At 40.6% G+C, this 15,961-nt stretch overlaps 1 protein-coding gene across 1 annotated transcript; it reads left to right on the top strand.

Annotated features, from left to right (window-relative positions):
- Positions 1–8,571: 8,571 nt before the first annotated feature.
- Positions 8,572–13,668, top strand: LOC141017821 (protein NLRC3-like). Its single transcript, XM_073492582.1, has 6 exons — positions 8,572–8,623; positions 9,553–11,347; positions 11,455–11,628; positions 12,210–12,383; positions 12,849–12,895; positions 13,089–13,668. The coding sequence occupies exons 1-6, from the start codon at positions 8,587–8,589 to the stop codon at positions 13,646–13,648; spliced, it is 2,787 nt and encodes a 928-aa protein (XP_073348683.1). The 5' UTR covers positions 8,572–8,586; the 3' UTR covers positions 13,649–13,668.
- The last annotated feature ends 2,293 nt before the right edge of the window (positions 13,669–15,961 follow it).

Genomic DNA, 15,961 nt, shown 5'->3' with positions numbered 1-15,961 from the left:
ACAGTTCAGTTTGAAGATGAATACTGAGATGTGAGGCTGTGTGTCAATCTACAGACCGTCGACAACAGTCTGATGTGAGGTAAATATTTGTTCTTTCTGTGGTGAGATTTCTGATTAAAGCTGCTGATTAATTCTTCCTTCAGTCGTCGACTTTATGCAGATTATTTTTACAATCAAACATTAACTTATCCAACTGTTTACCAGCATTTTGTTGTAGCAGTGATGTGTAAGTTTGTTGAACACTGATGCAACTTTGTGTTGATATTTTTTACTGTGTTCACAATTTAACATGAAGGTTACCTCTTTACCTGCCACGGTCGCCTCTGCAGGATGCAACCATTACACATGTAGATTACATACAAAGTCAATGCAAAGACGCAAATAGACGCAAAATTGCATCTATCCGAGCTGGACGGCACAAATGACTCAGAATATGCGTAATTTGCGTATTTGTGCAAATAATGAACCACCTTCTAAAAATGTGCATGTTTTGTGGGTAAAGAAGAGAGAGAACCAGAGTGCATGCATGGCCCATAGAGCGTGAGACGTCCACCGACCGAGCCGGCTAACTTCCGGTTAAGCACCCGGCTAACTTAAATAGAGATAAAATAATTTAGTTGTGCGGCTCTGCTAGACTTTCCAAATTGTATTGGACATAATGGCTTAAATTCTGACAGTAAAACGAGTCATGTCTCGGGGGTTGACACGTAAAAAAATGTATCATGTTTTACAGACACCTCTTTACACAATGTTAGCTTAAGGGAAAAAGTATTTTTGGGCTCCAGTGCATCACTTGACGATGTAATGAGATGGTTTAGGCACTATGAAAACCAGCTTAGAAACGTGTCGCTCCTCCTGAGGGCTTGGTTCTGGCTTTTTGGGGCAAATAAACAATCGCAAATAAAAAGAAATGATCCTGTGATCAAACAACAACGTGAGGTTAAAATTCACTGAACGAACCATTAAGCTTCAAACTTTGAAGCTCTCCTTACTCCTCATGTAGCGCCCTCCAGCGAAAGGCATGAAGCACGAGGTCATGGTATAAAAAATGGTATTTCTTCCGGTTATATCATTAGATGATACATTTTGTAGTTAAAGGGTCAGTCATTGGATCTCCTTGAATGTTTATTGTGGAAATTTACCCACCATGGTCCACTGATGGTGTTAACAGGTGCCATGATCCACAAATCCTACAAAAACAGTCCTACAAACAATGATGTCCCTCAAACAATACTGTGGGAATTAATATTTTTTTGATTTATTAATTATTCATCAATCAATCAGTCTTTATTTGTATAGCACCAATTCACAACAAAAGTCATCTCATGACACTTTCCAAACTGAGCAGGTCCAGACCAAACTTTATCTACAGGGACCCAACATTCCCCTCGTGAGCAGCACTCGGCCACAGTGGCGAGAAAAAACTGCCTATTTATGTTTGCTGAGAACGCGCTCTGTGCTTTGTAGTGGTGCTTTACATCGCCACTTATAATCAATCAACAAATCAACATCAGACTTTTTGTGCTGCAGATAAAATAAAAGTCACGATTTAAACCACAGAGAGAAACAACAAATACACACACAGTAAAATCAGTTTACAGAAAAATGACTTTAATCACCTCAGCAGTTTATTTTCTGCTGTAGCTCTGCAATTTCTGCTGAGTCACACAGATTTCACAGTATCTCAGTGAGTTAAGCCTGGTGTCTGTTGTAAATGTGCAGCATCAAAGTTCAAGGTTTTATTTCAATCAACTTCAGCGCAATTAAAAAAGTGACGGCCAAGAAAACACAACATGACAGGTAAATAAAACACAACTATATCAGGACCTTTAAAACAGATACAAGCAACGTAAAATGTTTTTCACAAAAAGTTATAAAAGATTATTATAATATTTTGTAATTATTAAAAGATTGTTAATATTATAGTTGATGTATAAATCTATATATATAAATTATTTCAAGTTAGTGTTAATATTTATAAATCCAGTCCAGTCTGCAGTGCATACTTCTCATTTAATTATCACCAGTTGGTCGTGGTGTTGATAACAATAAAAACATAAAAATCATGTTGCATGGCGGAGAAAAGTTATCATGCATTATGACCCACTTTGTAAATAATCTACTAAAACCTTATTCACATTTATACCCTACTATATATCAAAGAACTGCCCTGCTTGAGTCCAAAGATTCAGTCCGTCTTACACGTATTCATTTTTATAATTAAGAAATGTAGTTTCATTCTGATCTTGTGACTGTTTTGTGTTGACTGTTTTGTGTTGACTGTTTTGTGGTTGCTGTGTCTCTGCCTCTAGACCACTCACAGCACGGCTAACTGAGCTAACTAGCTAATGGCTGCTACAGATAGATAGATAGACAGATAGACAGATAGATAGATAGATAGATAGATAGATAGATAGATAGATAGATAGATAGATAGATTACAGTGATAATAATTTAAAGCACACAAATGATGTGTGTGTTAGCAGCAGTTAGCAGTTACTCTGGTGATATGTTGGAATCCAATCACAGTGGAATCTTTGAATCGACCATCTAAAGCATATTTCTAAAAATGAGAAACTTTTGTTAGTTTCAGTGTCTTTATGTCAGTATTTATGTGATGTTCCTGACAGGAATGAGAACTGATGTGTCGTAGTCGTGTGTTGTAGTGACTGATCATGTTGTTGTGTGTGTGAAGGTGTGGGCTCTGCTATGAATCAGTGTGAGGACAGAGAGGAGGGAGTCCCTCCCTCTAAAGCCGCTCTGTGTGGACAACATGAAGCTCAGAGGTGAGACCACCATCTCTAACTGTCCACCACTCAAATCACTCCACCGTCATGAGTCACACTCAAAGCTCTGTGTGTGTTGTGTTGAAGGCAGGAGAAGCAGCGACCAGACTCTCCTGGATCCAGCGGTGTGTCCATGCAGAGTGACTGGTCAAAGGGTCGACCTGTTGACTTCAAACACAGGCAGAAGTCTGATGATCCATGGTAACTATTCAATACTAAGAGTACAGGATTTTTCTGCCTGATGTATTACTGTTGCTGCTGTTGTTGCAAACACAGCGTTAACAACATGTCTGCAACTAGCTGCCTGGCTACTGTCCAAAGCAAAAAAACAACTGTAAGAATCCCTGTTTGATCTAGAAACCCTGATCTCAGTGCTGTGAAAAGGTTGAGTGAAACAGCCGGTTGCAGTAATAAGTAGGCAGGTTTTGTTACTTACTCATCTAGTAGAAAGAGTGCTGGTTCTGAAGCGTCTCGTCCTGGTGGTGAGAGGAAACACATATCAACGGGGGAACAGACTGTGACACAACACCGGAGCGCTCTCCATCGTTCACTCTCCTCTTCACCTCCTTTGCCTCCTCCATCAGCAGGTTTCTTTTGCTTTTGCAGTGCAGAGTTTCCACAGTTATTCCACTTGTTCCACTGTGACCTGGGGATAGAGACCAGAGAGAGAGATGGCAGACGTGCTTCCTTAATGCCCTAATTTAACCTTTGTTTAGCCTGGTGGAAGACCTGGCCCCCAGAACGAGCATCAGGCTTTGAAGCCAATTTGACGTAGTGGCCAAACTGTGTAATTACAACGTCACATGATACACAAGGGTCCAAAAAAAACTTTTCCTATATGCTTACATTTTAATAGGCGTGGCTGTGAATAATGGATACATTTCACTATTAGAATTAAGTCCATCTGGTCCAATAGAGGAGCCACATGATTAAATCATTTATCTCAGTGGAAAATTCACCGCCCAGCTGGCGGAAGTCACTGGTGCACACGCTGTATGAGCCACGCAATGCAGACGATCCGGTTAATTTTTACATCCAGGAAGTCAAACATGTTTGGCTTCATGCGCCACTGAGCAGCTTTCATAGGAATGAACAGGGCTCTGCCTCTGATGCTGTATCCACATTTCCCTCAGTTGATCCATGTGGCAGACCAATTAGCCAAGTGAACGTTTTATAGGGAACAGTTCTTTAAGTGGATAGTGTTTTTTTATTTTTTACAACAACACAGACCAAACTACTCTGAACCCAGCAGTGTTTCAATGTCAAGGACAGCTTCAAAAAAATATTTATATTTGAAGAATTTCAGCCTTTTTAAAATGTACATCCTGTTTGTAGGAGAAGCTTTCAAAAGAAACAAGACTCTCCTGTTTCCAGCTGTGTGTCCATGCAGAGCGACTGGTCGAAGGGTCGACCTGTTGACTTCAAACATGGACAGAAGTCTGATGATCAAAAGTAAGAAATGAAAGCTGGTAAAAAGTATTTTGGTAAATAAAAAACAAAGTTTTGCATCGAGAACATTTAACATTAAAGAAAAATGTACTTGTTAATCAATCAGTGTTTTGTTTAAACAGGATCCCTCAGCAGAGATCAGATCCCTCTGGAACCAGCTGTGTGTCCATGAAGAGCGACTGGTCAAAGGGTCGACCTGTTGACTTCAAACATGGACAGAAGTCTGACGATCCAGGGTGAGAATTAGACTGAATGTGTGGGATTTGTTTGACATTAAGTACACACTCAGTTGCTTTGTTAGGAAAAGAGAAAATTCAAATCAGATAACAAGAGGAGTCACGGGGGGAGACTGTATAATCCCACTAAGAAAGTCTGCTTTTAGTCAATCCGCCTTCTCCATTAAAGCAGCTCACGAGTGGAACACTGGACCGGTTCATATCAGAGAACTTACCACCATTGTTGCTAATGTATTTGTCCTGCTTTTATTGTTGTTTATGTCTTTGTCCTACTTTTATCTTACTTTTTATACTGAAACTGTTGTTTTAAACCTGCGTCTTGATTTTAGGATGCCACTCTACATCTGGCCAGGGACAACAGATGAAAACTAGCCTCTTGGCTAATTCTGGCATATTTACAGCAATGTTCATCAATATGCACTGTCCCTGACAAATAAAATGAATAATAATAATAAAAAAGTATTCTGTGACATCTCGAGCAGTATTTTCAATGAAAATGCAACTATCACACAAACAATTTCTTAATGGTGTTACAAGAAGAGTGGTTGCATAATTAGACTTCTATCAGTCACAGTAAAAGGTATTTGATAAATGTTTAATTGTTTATAATGAGGATGCAAGCGTTTCTTTTTTAAGTATGTCCTGTGTTTGTAGGAGGATCAAACAACAGACACAAGACAGCTGTGTGTCCATGCAGAGTGATTGGTCCAAAGGTCGACCTGTTGACTTCAAACATGAACAGAAATCTGATGATCAAAAGTAAGAACTCAGCATTTTCATCAGCATTGAAATGTAAAGACTACCCTGCAGCACTGCACCAATGAAAAGCACCACAAAAACTTTCATATGATTTGAAAAGAAAATATCTGAGTGAATCATTTATCCACAGAGGCCCTGAGAGGATGCAAACAAAACTGTCGTTGCTAAGATTTTGGTGCTCGCAGGATGCTATCAGACCAGTTTATTTTGTTCATGTTCCTTCAAGGGTTTTATATTCCTTGTTAGTAAGTGTTGTAGTTACACCTTATGTGCTGTGTTTGTAGGAGGATCCATCAGCAGAGACAGGACTTCCCTGTGTCCAGCTGTGTGTCCATGCAGAGTGATCGGTCCAAAGGTCGACCTGTTGACTTCAAACATGGACAGAAGTCTGATGATCCAGGGTGAGAACTGAAACCTGTAACAAAACGTTTTCTGACAAAAAGAAAGCTATGCATTGAAATATTTCACACTGGGAAACATTTATAACCCAATCGCCAGAATAAATGTTGGAGATGTACGTTTGTGCAGACCACAGCTATGTTGAAACGTTACATTTCTTCATGTGGCAGCTATCAATTTTATGTTTTGACACTGGCTTGGCAGTCCTCTTGCGCAGCTGTAATACAATCAACATCCCCTCAACTTCCTAGAATAAAAAGCAGCAAATTTACATGTAAGGTGAATGTGATATGATATAATGATAATGTGACATAACAAATTTGAACGTAGCCGTGGTTTGCAATGTAAAGTACCAACATTTTATTCTGGCAACATTTAGGCATCCGGGACAAACGGGCTTGATTGGCGTATTAATCAGTGTTGAGTTTTAACAGGATCCATCAGCGGAGATCAGATCCCTCCGGAACCAGCTGTGTGTCCATGCAGAGTGATTGGTCCAAAGGTCGACCTGTGGACTTCAAACATGGACAGAAGTCTGCTGAGCAAAAGTAAGAATGATCACAGATCTATTTATGCTGCTGAGACTATCATGAACAATTTGTGCTTGATTATATTAAAAGTCCAAATCTTGAGTTTCTAACATGAACAATAAGTGTCAAAGTTTTATGTTGGAAAAAACGTCAGATTTTTTTTCCACAGACTTCAGCTTCAGAGCTCAAAGGTTTCCAGTGGTCAGTCTGCACGGCAACATCGAACAGACCTGGACTCCATATTCATGGTGTGTAAAGATACAAGCACAGCTGCTACTGCTAACTTCAACTAACACAAACTACCAGTCTCCACGTTGTCCTATAGACCGGCTGCCTTGGCCGAGAAAAAAGCTCCATCCTCGAGACATCTGATCAATACCTTATATCTACACACTTTATATAACAACATCATCAGGTGACTATGGCACCAAGACAAAAATGAAATATTTTTTATCATAGCAGAAGAAGAACAACAGCAAAGTCGGTGCTAACCTTCCGTCAAACCAAGGCAAATATCATGGTGTAGTCCTGGACTAAACAGAATTTTAACATCTACATTAAGACAAATAGAAAATCAGCCTACAGTCATCTTAAGACCAGATCAGGACTTACTATATCTAAGCAGGATTTAGACAAACTTGACTCTGCACTAAGACCAGAAGAGAAATAGGGCTCTTAGTGCAAAGCACTGCACAAGCGCCACTGCAAGTTTTAGACCAACGCAGCTTTCATTTTCACGCCTGGTGCTCACGTTGTGTAAATAGCAGATGTAACTGCCTCTGGGCGTGTTGGTCTTAAAGTGAGGTGTGGTCAGACACATTGATGCCGCACTACCATCTTGAAGCAGCAGAGAGCTACTGTGCCATGGACCAACAAAATTGGTCTAAAGTAAGCACAGTAAGATGTGCCTACACACATGCATGCAGTCTGCTTTAATGATTTGAGTGGCTGCTTTCAGTTATTTTAAATGTTTCCATGCGCGCATCAGTGTCACTGCAGCAAATTCCAAAAAATATAGGTAATGTTAGATGGTGTCACGGTGTGAGGAGACTCTGTATACTCCAGCCATCTCTCATCGCTTCAACCAAGTTTGGCCGCAGATGTGCGCAAAATAAAATCACCAAAGAATATAAAGGATTCACAATCAATCGTCTCATCCACTCCATAAATACATATGCTGTTGTTGCAACTGCCCAACGTGTTTGTAGCGCCTGATCACACATCGCACCACACACTGAACAACTAACTTTTCAAACCACAGAGTCACGCTGCTTTTTACATTAATTACATCTGAACACCCAGTCGCACATGCAGTCCCGCCTCACAGGTGCACCATGCTGTTTTCTCTGAGGTGATTTTGAAGCGCAGCTTCACAGGTAGAGTATCTTACCCCATCTGTGGCTCTGAACCTTGGTTGGAAGACCTCTGGTATTTGGGCTTTTAACTTCAGCCTGTCTCATACCTGATAACTAGCTAACTTTTTTTCCTCTTCTGTGGCAGCGAACATAATACATAGCCATACAAAAACTATTACGCTACAACCTGAGTTTATTGAAACACTTTATGGCTCACTAAACAAAGCTAACTATCCCTAACAACATTTACTTTTCTATGTCTGCAGCAACGTGCTGATACTACACAATCCCCCTCTCACTTCCCACAACAAACCTGCTAGACTACGTCACACACACAGGTTACCCACAAGTCTCGAATGGTAACGACAGGTTCAGAGCAAAAAACATCAACCAGTATGCCTCATCGTTTAAATCTAACATTAAGAATAATTTAGGCTGTAACACGCTCAGCTCTTATCTGGCCATTACAAACTAAACATCAGTTTTAGTGCTCCACATATTTGCAACAAACTCCCAGAAAACCTCAGATCTGCTTTTCTGCTGGACTGAGGAGAAGGGTCGCCACCATCTTTTAGTAAATTAAATTTGAGCTCACTCATTCACAACTTAAACTCTAAACTTTAATTATCATTTATCATCATTTTAACATTTTAAATGCTCCTCTTTGATATGTTTTGTTCTATTTCTCTCATTTTTATCTTTTGTTTTATTTGACTCTTTCTCTTCCTATTAAAATGTGTCTTTTCAGATTGCCTTTTATGGACTGTGTAAAGCATTTTAATTGGCTTGTTACTAAAAAGTGCTGTACAAATAAACATACCTTCCTTTTCAGATGAATGTTAGTTTGTTCTTACTAAATTTGAATATTATTCTGTTCCAGCTGCTCGAGGAAAACATTGTCACTTTTGTGAAGAACGAGCTGAGGAAGTTCCAGAGGGTTCTGAGTCCAGATTACCGAGAATGCTCCGAGAGTCAGAGTGACGATGAGGAGGTGGTGGATGGCGAGGAAGAAGAGCAGAGAGTGACCACAAGAGAGGCATTTCTGAAGATCACACTGCAGTTTCTGAGGAGGATGAAGCAGGAGGAGCTGGCTGACTGCCTGCAGAGCAGTAAGAGGATTTTTAAAGATGTAACATGATAGGAAGATGAAATAGCTGCAACATGGGGGAAATGTAAATTTCCAGACTTTGCTGTAAATTTTCTTGAACATATTTAATCTTGGAAGAAAACATCTGTGTAAACTTTAATGTTGATTAAACATCACTGTCATCTTAATCGTCACAATCATTAATAGATCCTGACTAAGTAGCAAGCAAAGAGTTGATCCACTTTGAGGTAATTGGCTACATAATACCCAATGAGCATCCAGCATTGGAATAAGGAAGCGAGTCCAACACAAATAAAAGGGTTTTAATGGACCTTTAATTGGCATAACATTTGATTACGTTTGATGAAACCTGCATCATTTAGTGTGAAACTAGCTCCCACCTTCTTTCTTGTCACAATGCTGGATGCTGGATATGCTGGATAGTCGTCATTGAGCCCATGCTTTGCCAGGTGCAATGCCATTTACCTTGAAGTGGATCACCTGTAGGTTTCACATTTAAGGAGCACCTACACCAATCAGCCACGACATTAAAAGAACTAACAGGTGAACTGCATTGCCAGAGGGCATGACTGTTGCCATGATGGGTTGAACAGTCTGCAACTGTGTTTGGATGAGTGGTGCATGTCAAGTGGGACATGTTGATGATGTTCAGTGTTATGCGCTTCACCTGTCAGTGGCTTTAATGTTGTGGCTGATCGGTGTATATGGCGTATAACATTTGTGACACTGTTTGTCTTCTGTAAATGAAATAAGTTCTTGTCATTGAGTGTGATCCTCTTCCTTCATCATGAGTCAAAATAAGGATGGTTACATTTTTCTGTGGTTGTACTCTACATGGAAGTTTATCCGAACTGTGTTTCCATATATCAGGTTTATTTGCATCGACACATTTTCATTTGTCTTTTCTTCAATCAGGAACTCGTGTTGCAGCTCTCTTATGTCAGCGTAAACTCAAATCTAATCTGAAGAAGAAGTTCCAGTGTGTGTTTGAGGGGATCGCTAAAGCAGGAAAGCCAACCCTTCTGAATCAGATCTACACAGAGCTCTACATCACAGAGGGAGGGACTGCAGAGGTCAATGATGAACATGAGGTCAGGCAGATTGAGACAGCAACCTGGAAACCAGCAAAACTGGAAACAACAATCAGACAAGAAGACGTCTTTAACGCCTCACCTGGAAGAGATGAACCAATCAGAACAGTGATGACAAAGGGAGTGGCTGGCATCGGGAAAACAGTCTTAACACAGAAGTTCACTCTGGACTGGGCTGAAGACAAAGCCAACCAGGACATACAGTTCACATTTCCATTCACTTTCAGACAGCTGAATGTGCTGAAAGATAAAAAGTTCAGCTTGGTGGAGCTTGTTCATCACTTCTTCACTGAAACCAAAGAAGCAGGAATCTGCAGCTTTGAAGAGTTCCAGGTTGTTTTCATCTTTGACGGTCTGGATGAGTGTCGACTTCCTCTGGACTTCCACAACACTGAGATCCTGACTGATGTTACAGAGTCCACCTCAGTGGATGTGCTGCTGACAAACCTCATCAGGGGGAAACTGCTTCCCTCTGCTCGCCTCTGGATAACCACACGACCTGCAGCAGCCAATCAGATCCCTAGCGAGTGTGTTGACATGGTGACAGAGGTCAGAGGGTTCACTGACCCACAGAAGGAGGAGTACTTCAGGAAGAGATTCAGAGATGAGGAGAAGGCCAGCAGAATCATCTCCCACATCAAGACATCACGAAGCCTCCACATCATGTGCCACATCCCAGTCTTCTGCTGGATCACTGCTACAGTTCTGGAGGATGTGTTGAAGACCAGAGAGGGAGGAGATCTGCCCAAGACCCTGACTGAGATGTACATCCACTTCCTTGTGGTTCAGTCCAAAGTGAAGAAGGTCAAGTATGATGGAGGAGCTGAGACAGATCCACACTGGACTCCAGAGAGCAGGAAGATAATTGAGTCTCTTGGAAAACTGGCTTTTGAGCAGCTGCAGAAAGGAAACCTGATCTTCTATGAATCAGACCTGACAGAGTGTGGCATCGATATCAGAGCAGCTTCAAATTACTCAGGAGTGTTCACAGAGATCTTTAAAGAGGAGAGTGGACTGTACCAGGACAAGGTGTTCTGCTTCGTCCATCTCAGTGTTCAGGAGTTTCTGGCTGCTCTTCATGTCCATCTGACATTCATCAACTCCGAAGTCAATCTGCTGGCAGAAGAACAAACAAAATCCCAAAAATCTAAAGTTTTCAGAGACAAACCTAAACTGAAACATCTCTACCATAGTGCCGTGGACAAGGCTTTACAGAGTCCAAATGGACACCTGGACTTGTTCCTCCGCTTCCTCCTGGGTCTTTCACTGGAGACCAATCAGAATCTCCTAAGAGGTCTGCTGACACAGACAAGAAGTAGGTCAAAGTCCAATCAGGAAACAGTCCAGTACATCAAGAAGAAGATCAGTGAGAATCTGTCTCCAGAGAGAAGCATCAATCTGTTCCACTGTCTGAATGAACTGAATGATCGTTCCCTACTGGAAGAGATCCAACAGTACCTGAGATCAGGAAGTCTCTCCACAGATAAACTGTCTCCTGCTCAGTGGTCAGCTCTGGTCTTCATCTTACTGTCATCAGAAGAAGATCTGGACGTGTTTGACCTGAAGAAATACTGTGCTTCAGAGGAGGCTCTTCTGAGGCTGCTGCCAGTGGTCAAAGCCTCCAACAAAGCTCTGTAGGTGGATGAGTCACTTAATATATAAATATTTGACTTGACACTTGATTCGCTGAGAGAAACAGCAAAAAATGTGTAACTTTTTTTTCATCAATAATTTCTCTTAGGCTGAGCGGTTGCAATATATCTGGGAAAGGCTGTGAAGCTCTGTCTTCAGTTCTCAGCTCACAGTCCTCTAGTCTGAGAGAGCTGGACCTGAGTAACAACAACCTGCAGGATTCAGGAGTGAAGCTGCTTTCTGCCGGACTGAAGAGTTCACACTGTACAGTGGAAAGCCTAAGGTTAGGTATAATCTGTAAAGTAAGACCCTCAAAACACAAAAGTGTCTAACTGTACTAAGTGTAATGTTGAATTCAATTGAAAATGAAATATTTTAAAATCTTTCCTTTCCTGAAACACATAAAAGCAGCATGTAACTATACACAACTGAAGTTAGGGTAGTAGTACTGAGAATTCCATCACGGATTAATTATCTTTGTCTTTTGCCTTGCGCAGACTGATATAAATGCCATTAAAATGAGACATTCATTATTTCAAATATTTACTTTTCTTACTTTTCAGACTGGGTATTTGTAAACTGTCATGGTTGAGCTGTGAAGCTCTGTCTACGGTTCTTAGCTCGCAGTCCTCTAGCCTGAGAGAGCTGGATCTGAGTAACAACGACCTGCAGGATTCAGGAGTGAAGCAGCTGTCTACTGGAATAGAGAGTCCACACTGTAAACTGGAAACTTTCAGGTAAGAAATCCCCACTGTGTTGAAGAGTTAAGATTTATGTGCTTTTCATTCTTGTTGATGTCAGTGATGACTCCTCCTTACATATTAACCAAAAATGTTGCTGTACCAATCATTTCTTAATTCCTAGACTCTCAGGCTGCCTGATCACAGAGGAAGGCTGTTCAGCTCTAGCCTCAGCTCTGAGGTCCAACCCCTCCCACCTGAGAGAACTGGACCTGAGCTACAATCATCCAGGAGACTCAGGAGTGAAGCGGCTGTCTGCTGGAAAAGAGGATCCAGACTGGAGACTGGACACTCTCAGGTACAACCAGACAGAAAAGAAATCCCAAACTGTTGTTTTATCTCAACCATATGCACATCATGTATCAACTGGCTTTGGTCCCTCTATGATGTCAGCAACACCACCAATGTCTCAGTTCCCTTAAGACTGCTCAGCAGTTCCTTCCTTCCTTCCTTTCTTCCTGTTTGACAAATGATTTGGCGTTTACCAAGAAGTTATCGCGACAGGTGGCAATGACACCCACCAGTATGAGGAACTGGGGGCCCCTTCTGGAGCCAGACCAGAAAGGGGAGCAGTGGCAAGCATCCACCTGAAGAGCTAACCTCTTCTGTAGATGCTGTTATTATCAGTTAAATCAGAACTGGAAAATATTTCTTCATTGAAACAATAGCAGAACGGCACTAAAGATGGATTCAGTTATTTAATGTTTTCCTTTTTTTCATAATAAAATAGAATATGCTGGTCTGACTGTGTTTTTTCCTGCAGGTTGGACAATTGTGGAAAGCAGTGTATAAAACCTGGCCTGAGGAAGTGTAAGTACGGATTCATGATATTAAAACATCACAGTCAATGTCTGTTTAAGGTCCTTACTTGTGGTATTTATGTCTCCAAATGAGTCTTTACAACAATCTTCATAATTTTTTTCCTTTAATTAGAATCTATTTTGTTAAAATGTTATACAATTTAGATTATAACTTAACTTCTGCCTCTTGCTTTTTCTCCCAGATGCATGTGAACTGACACCGGACCCAAATACAGCACACAGAAAGCTCAAACTGTCTGACAACAAAAAAAAAGTAACACTGGTGGGAGAGAAACAGCAGCCTTATCCTGATCATCCAGACAGATTTGACCACTGCTGTCAGCTGCTTTGCATAGCTGGTCTGACTGGTCGCTGTAACTGGGAGGTCGAGTGGAGAGGAGAGGTTGATATAGCAGTGACTTACAGAGGAATCAGCAGGAGAGGAAATGGTGTTGACTGCAGGTTTGGAGGGAATGATCAGTCCTGGAGTCTGCACTGCTCTGATGGTGGTTACTCTGTCTGTTACAATAACAGAAGAACACCCCTACCTCTCTCCTCCTCCTCCTCTGGTAGAGTAGCAGTGTATGTGGACTGTCCTGCTGGCACTCTGTCCTTCTACAGAGTCTCCTCTGACACACTGATCCACCTCCACACCTTCAACACCACATTCACTGAACCTCTTTATCCTGGGTTTGGGTTTGGTTTTGGGTTTGGGGTGGAGTCTTTGATGTTATCACTGGAGTCCTCAGTGTGCCTGTATTGATTGTAGCAAGGAGAGTCTCCCGGTGTTAAGAAGTGTTATTATGGACAGTGCTTTTCTTGAAAAGACCTGCCCTTTTCTGCCCCTGAATGGCCCTTACCCTGATATTCATATGCTAACTCAGTTTAGATGACCATAATTCTGGAGGACTATTATCTATCAGTTTGAGTCAAGCATAGATGCTGTATTCTCTGGTTGCATCTGTGTTTCCTTCAAGCTGGTTTGTAAAATAAACAGCCAGCTGGGGTGCTCATAGAATAAATGATGGCAATGTACGTTTCTGCAAAACCACAAATAAGGTAATACGTTACTTTTCTTTATGTTGTAATTTTATATTTATGTTCAGTTTTCAGTTTTATATTGTGACAACACTGTGCTTATGCTCTGGCTAGGTCTAGACAGAAAAAACAGTTAGGATTAGGAAAACATCATGTTTCGTCTTTAAAGGGGAATTGCCGTTTTTTACAACCTGGACCTTATTTCTAGCATAAAATACGATCATTTACTCACCCAGATAACTTTGGTGTCATTTGGAGTCGTTCGGACGAAATTAGATCCAGTGGAGCGCCGCGTATATCCATGTAATGCGAGTGATTGGGGCACCGAAGCGCAGCCTCTATATAACGCATTATCTGCTGCCAAACTAGTTCATTTCACCAATATTTTGTTATGATACGCTAGTGCTATTCCCCTCTGAGTCCGGGGTTGCCTGTTATCAACATCCGAGGTCTATAGGTAATTGTGGTCGTAAACATATAATGTGAACATAATGTGATATGACATGAACTGTAGTTCATGCTGATTTTAACGTTTAACAGGTCAGGTAGTCAAACTGATCTCAATGAGGAAAAGGCCCTGATGAAGGCTTGATGTCGAAATGCGTCAGGGCTTAAGGTGATGTAGATCACCAGTAAACGTTATTAACTCTTTTTATCTCAATTGTTAGTTGTGTAGATATAACATATGCGGATCCCGAGATTTGGTCCCAGCATTACTATTTCAACTTTTGGAGGAACATGCTTTGTAATTGGAATATGTGTTAAGAGAGAAAAACATGTGATTTCCTTCTGTCTCTCAGTGTCACTGTATTTCAGCTTGAGCTGATCAGAAACACATTCATTAAAACATCTTCTGACCATTTTGAATTAATAACTTGATATGATGCACCATTCGTCTGTTTGATGTGTCTGGCCATGAAACATGAAATAAATAGATTTTGAGACAAAATCTGAGCCAATATGTGCTTGTCATACTGTCTGTAATGGAGCCATGCAGAAATGTTGATTCCATCCAAGTTATAATGATGATATATTGTATGTGTTAGGTTTACCTGTATTCATGTTTAAATGAACAACTTTGAATGAAGATTTGGGTTAACTGATGTATTCTTCTGCAGTGATTTTCTGACCTACATGATGCTGTCAAATAACCAGTACATCAATAAATGAGTAGACAAGAAAGTGAAAAATGTGTCATATCTAAATATGTGCTGCTGTCACAAACAAACCATCATCAAGCTGAATGAGTCAGATCAAACTCAATGTTCCATCAAACTGTTTCAAATACAAAGTCCAGCTAATTAGACAGTAAATGTGAGGACAAAGTGTGTGACTCAGTATGAAACAAAGAGCGGGCTTTTGTTTAGTTTGGTTTTCACCTTTGGTTAGTTTGAGTGATATATATTTTTCTGTGGGTAATATTTCATTTATTAGGCTCATATCAGCCAATAGTATACATTTTATAGGTAACAGATTTGACCTTCTTATTGATATTAATTTATCATCTCCAACTCGTTCACTCAAATGATTCATCCAGCTCATCCTGGACTTCTGGCTTTTCACATGTCAAAAGTCTTCACTGAATACAAGAAAACTGAAGCAGAACTTTTTATTGAGTCAATGCACTTCAGCTCAGTAGGTCCATACAGCAAAAAACCGTATCAGTATTTTCTCAAAATTCTGTTCTAAGAACAGTAACAACTAATTTCTTTATCAGCCGTAAGAATAAAACATCCTTCTCTAAGGTCACAGAACAATGAGGTTTAAAGATGCGAGGAACTTTCAGCAACAAGGCTCGGCCTGCAGATTAGACCAGACATCTGTTTGCAAGGACGTTTTGATCGCTTTCCAGGATTTGAAACCCTGCTATACATGAAGATATACAAAAATGCTAACACACATAAAGAAATAATCATCACCTTTACATTAAAAATATGTACTGAGCACTTTCTCAGCTGCAGAGAAAACACATGGAAACTTCAAGATCAATACAGTTAGTTTGAAGATAAGTGCTCTTGGATCTCACACTGACATGTTC

Source organism: Pagrus major, chromosome 22, assembly GCF_040436345.1.
Source record: "Pagrus major chromosome 22, Pma_NU_1.0".
Classification (NCBI taxonomy): Eukaryota; Metazoa; Chordata; class Actinopteri; order Spariformes; family Sparidae; genus Pagrus; species Pagrus major.
This window is presented reverse-complemented; position numbering and strand designations above follow the sequence as displayed.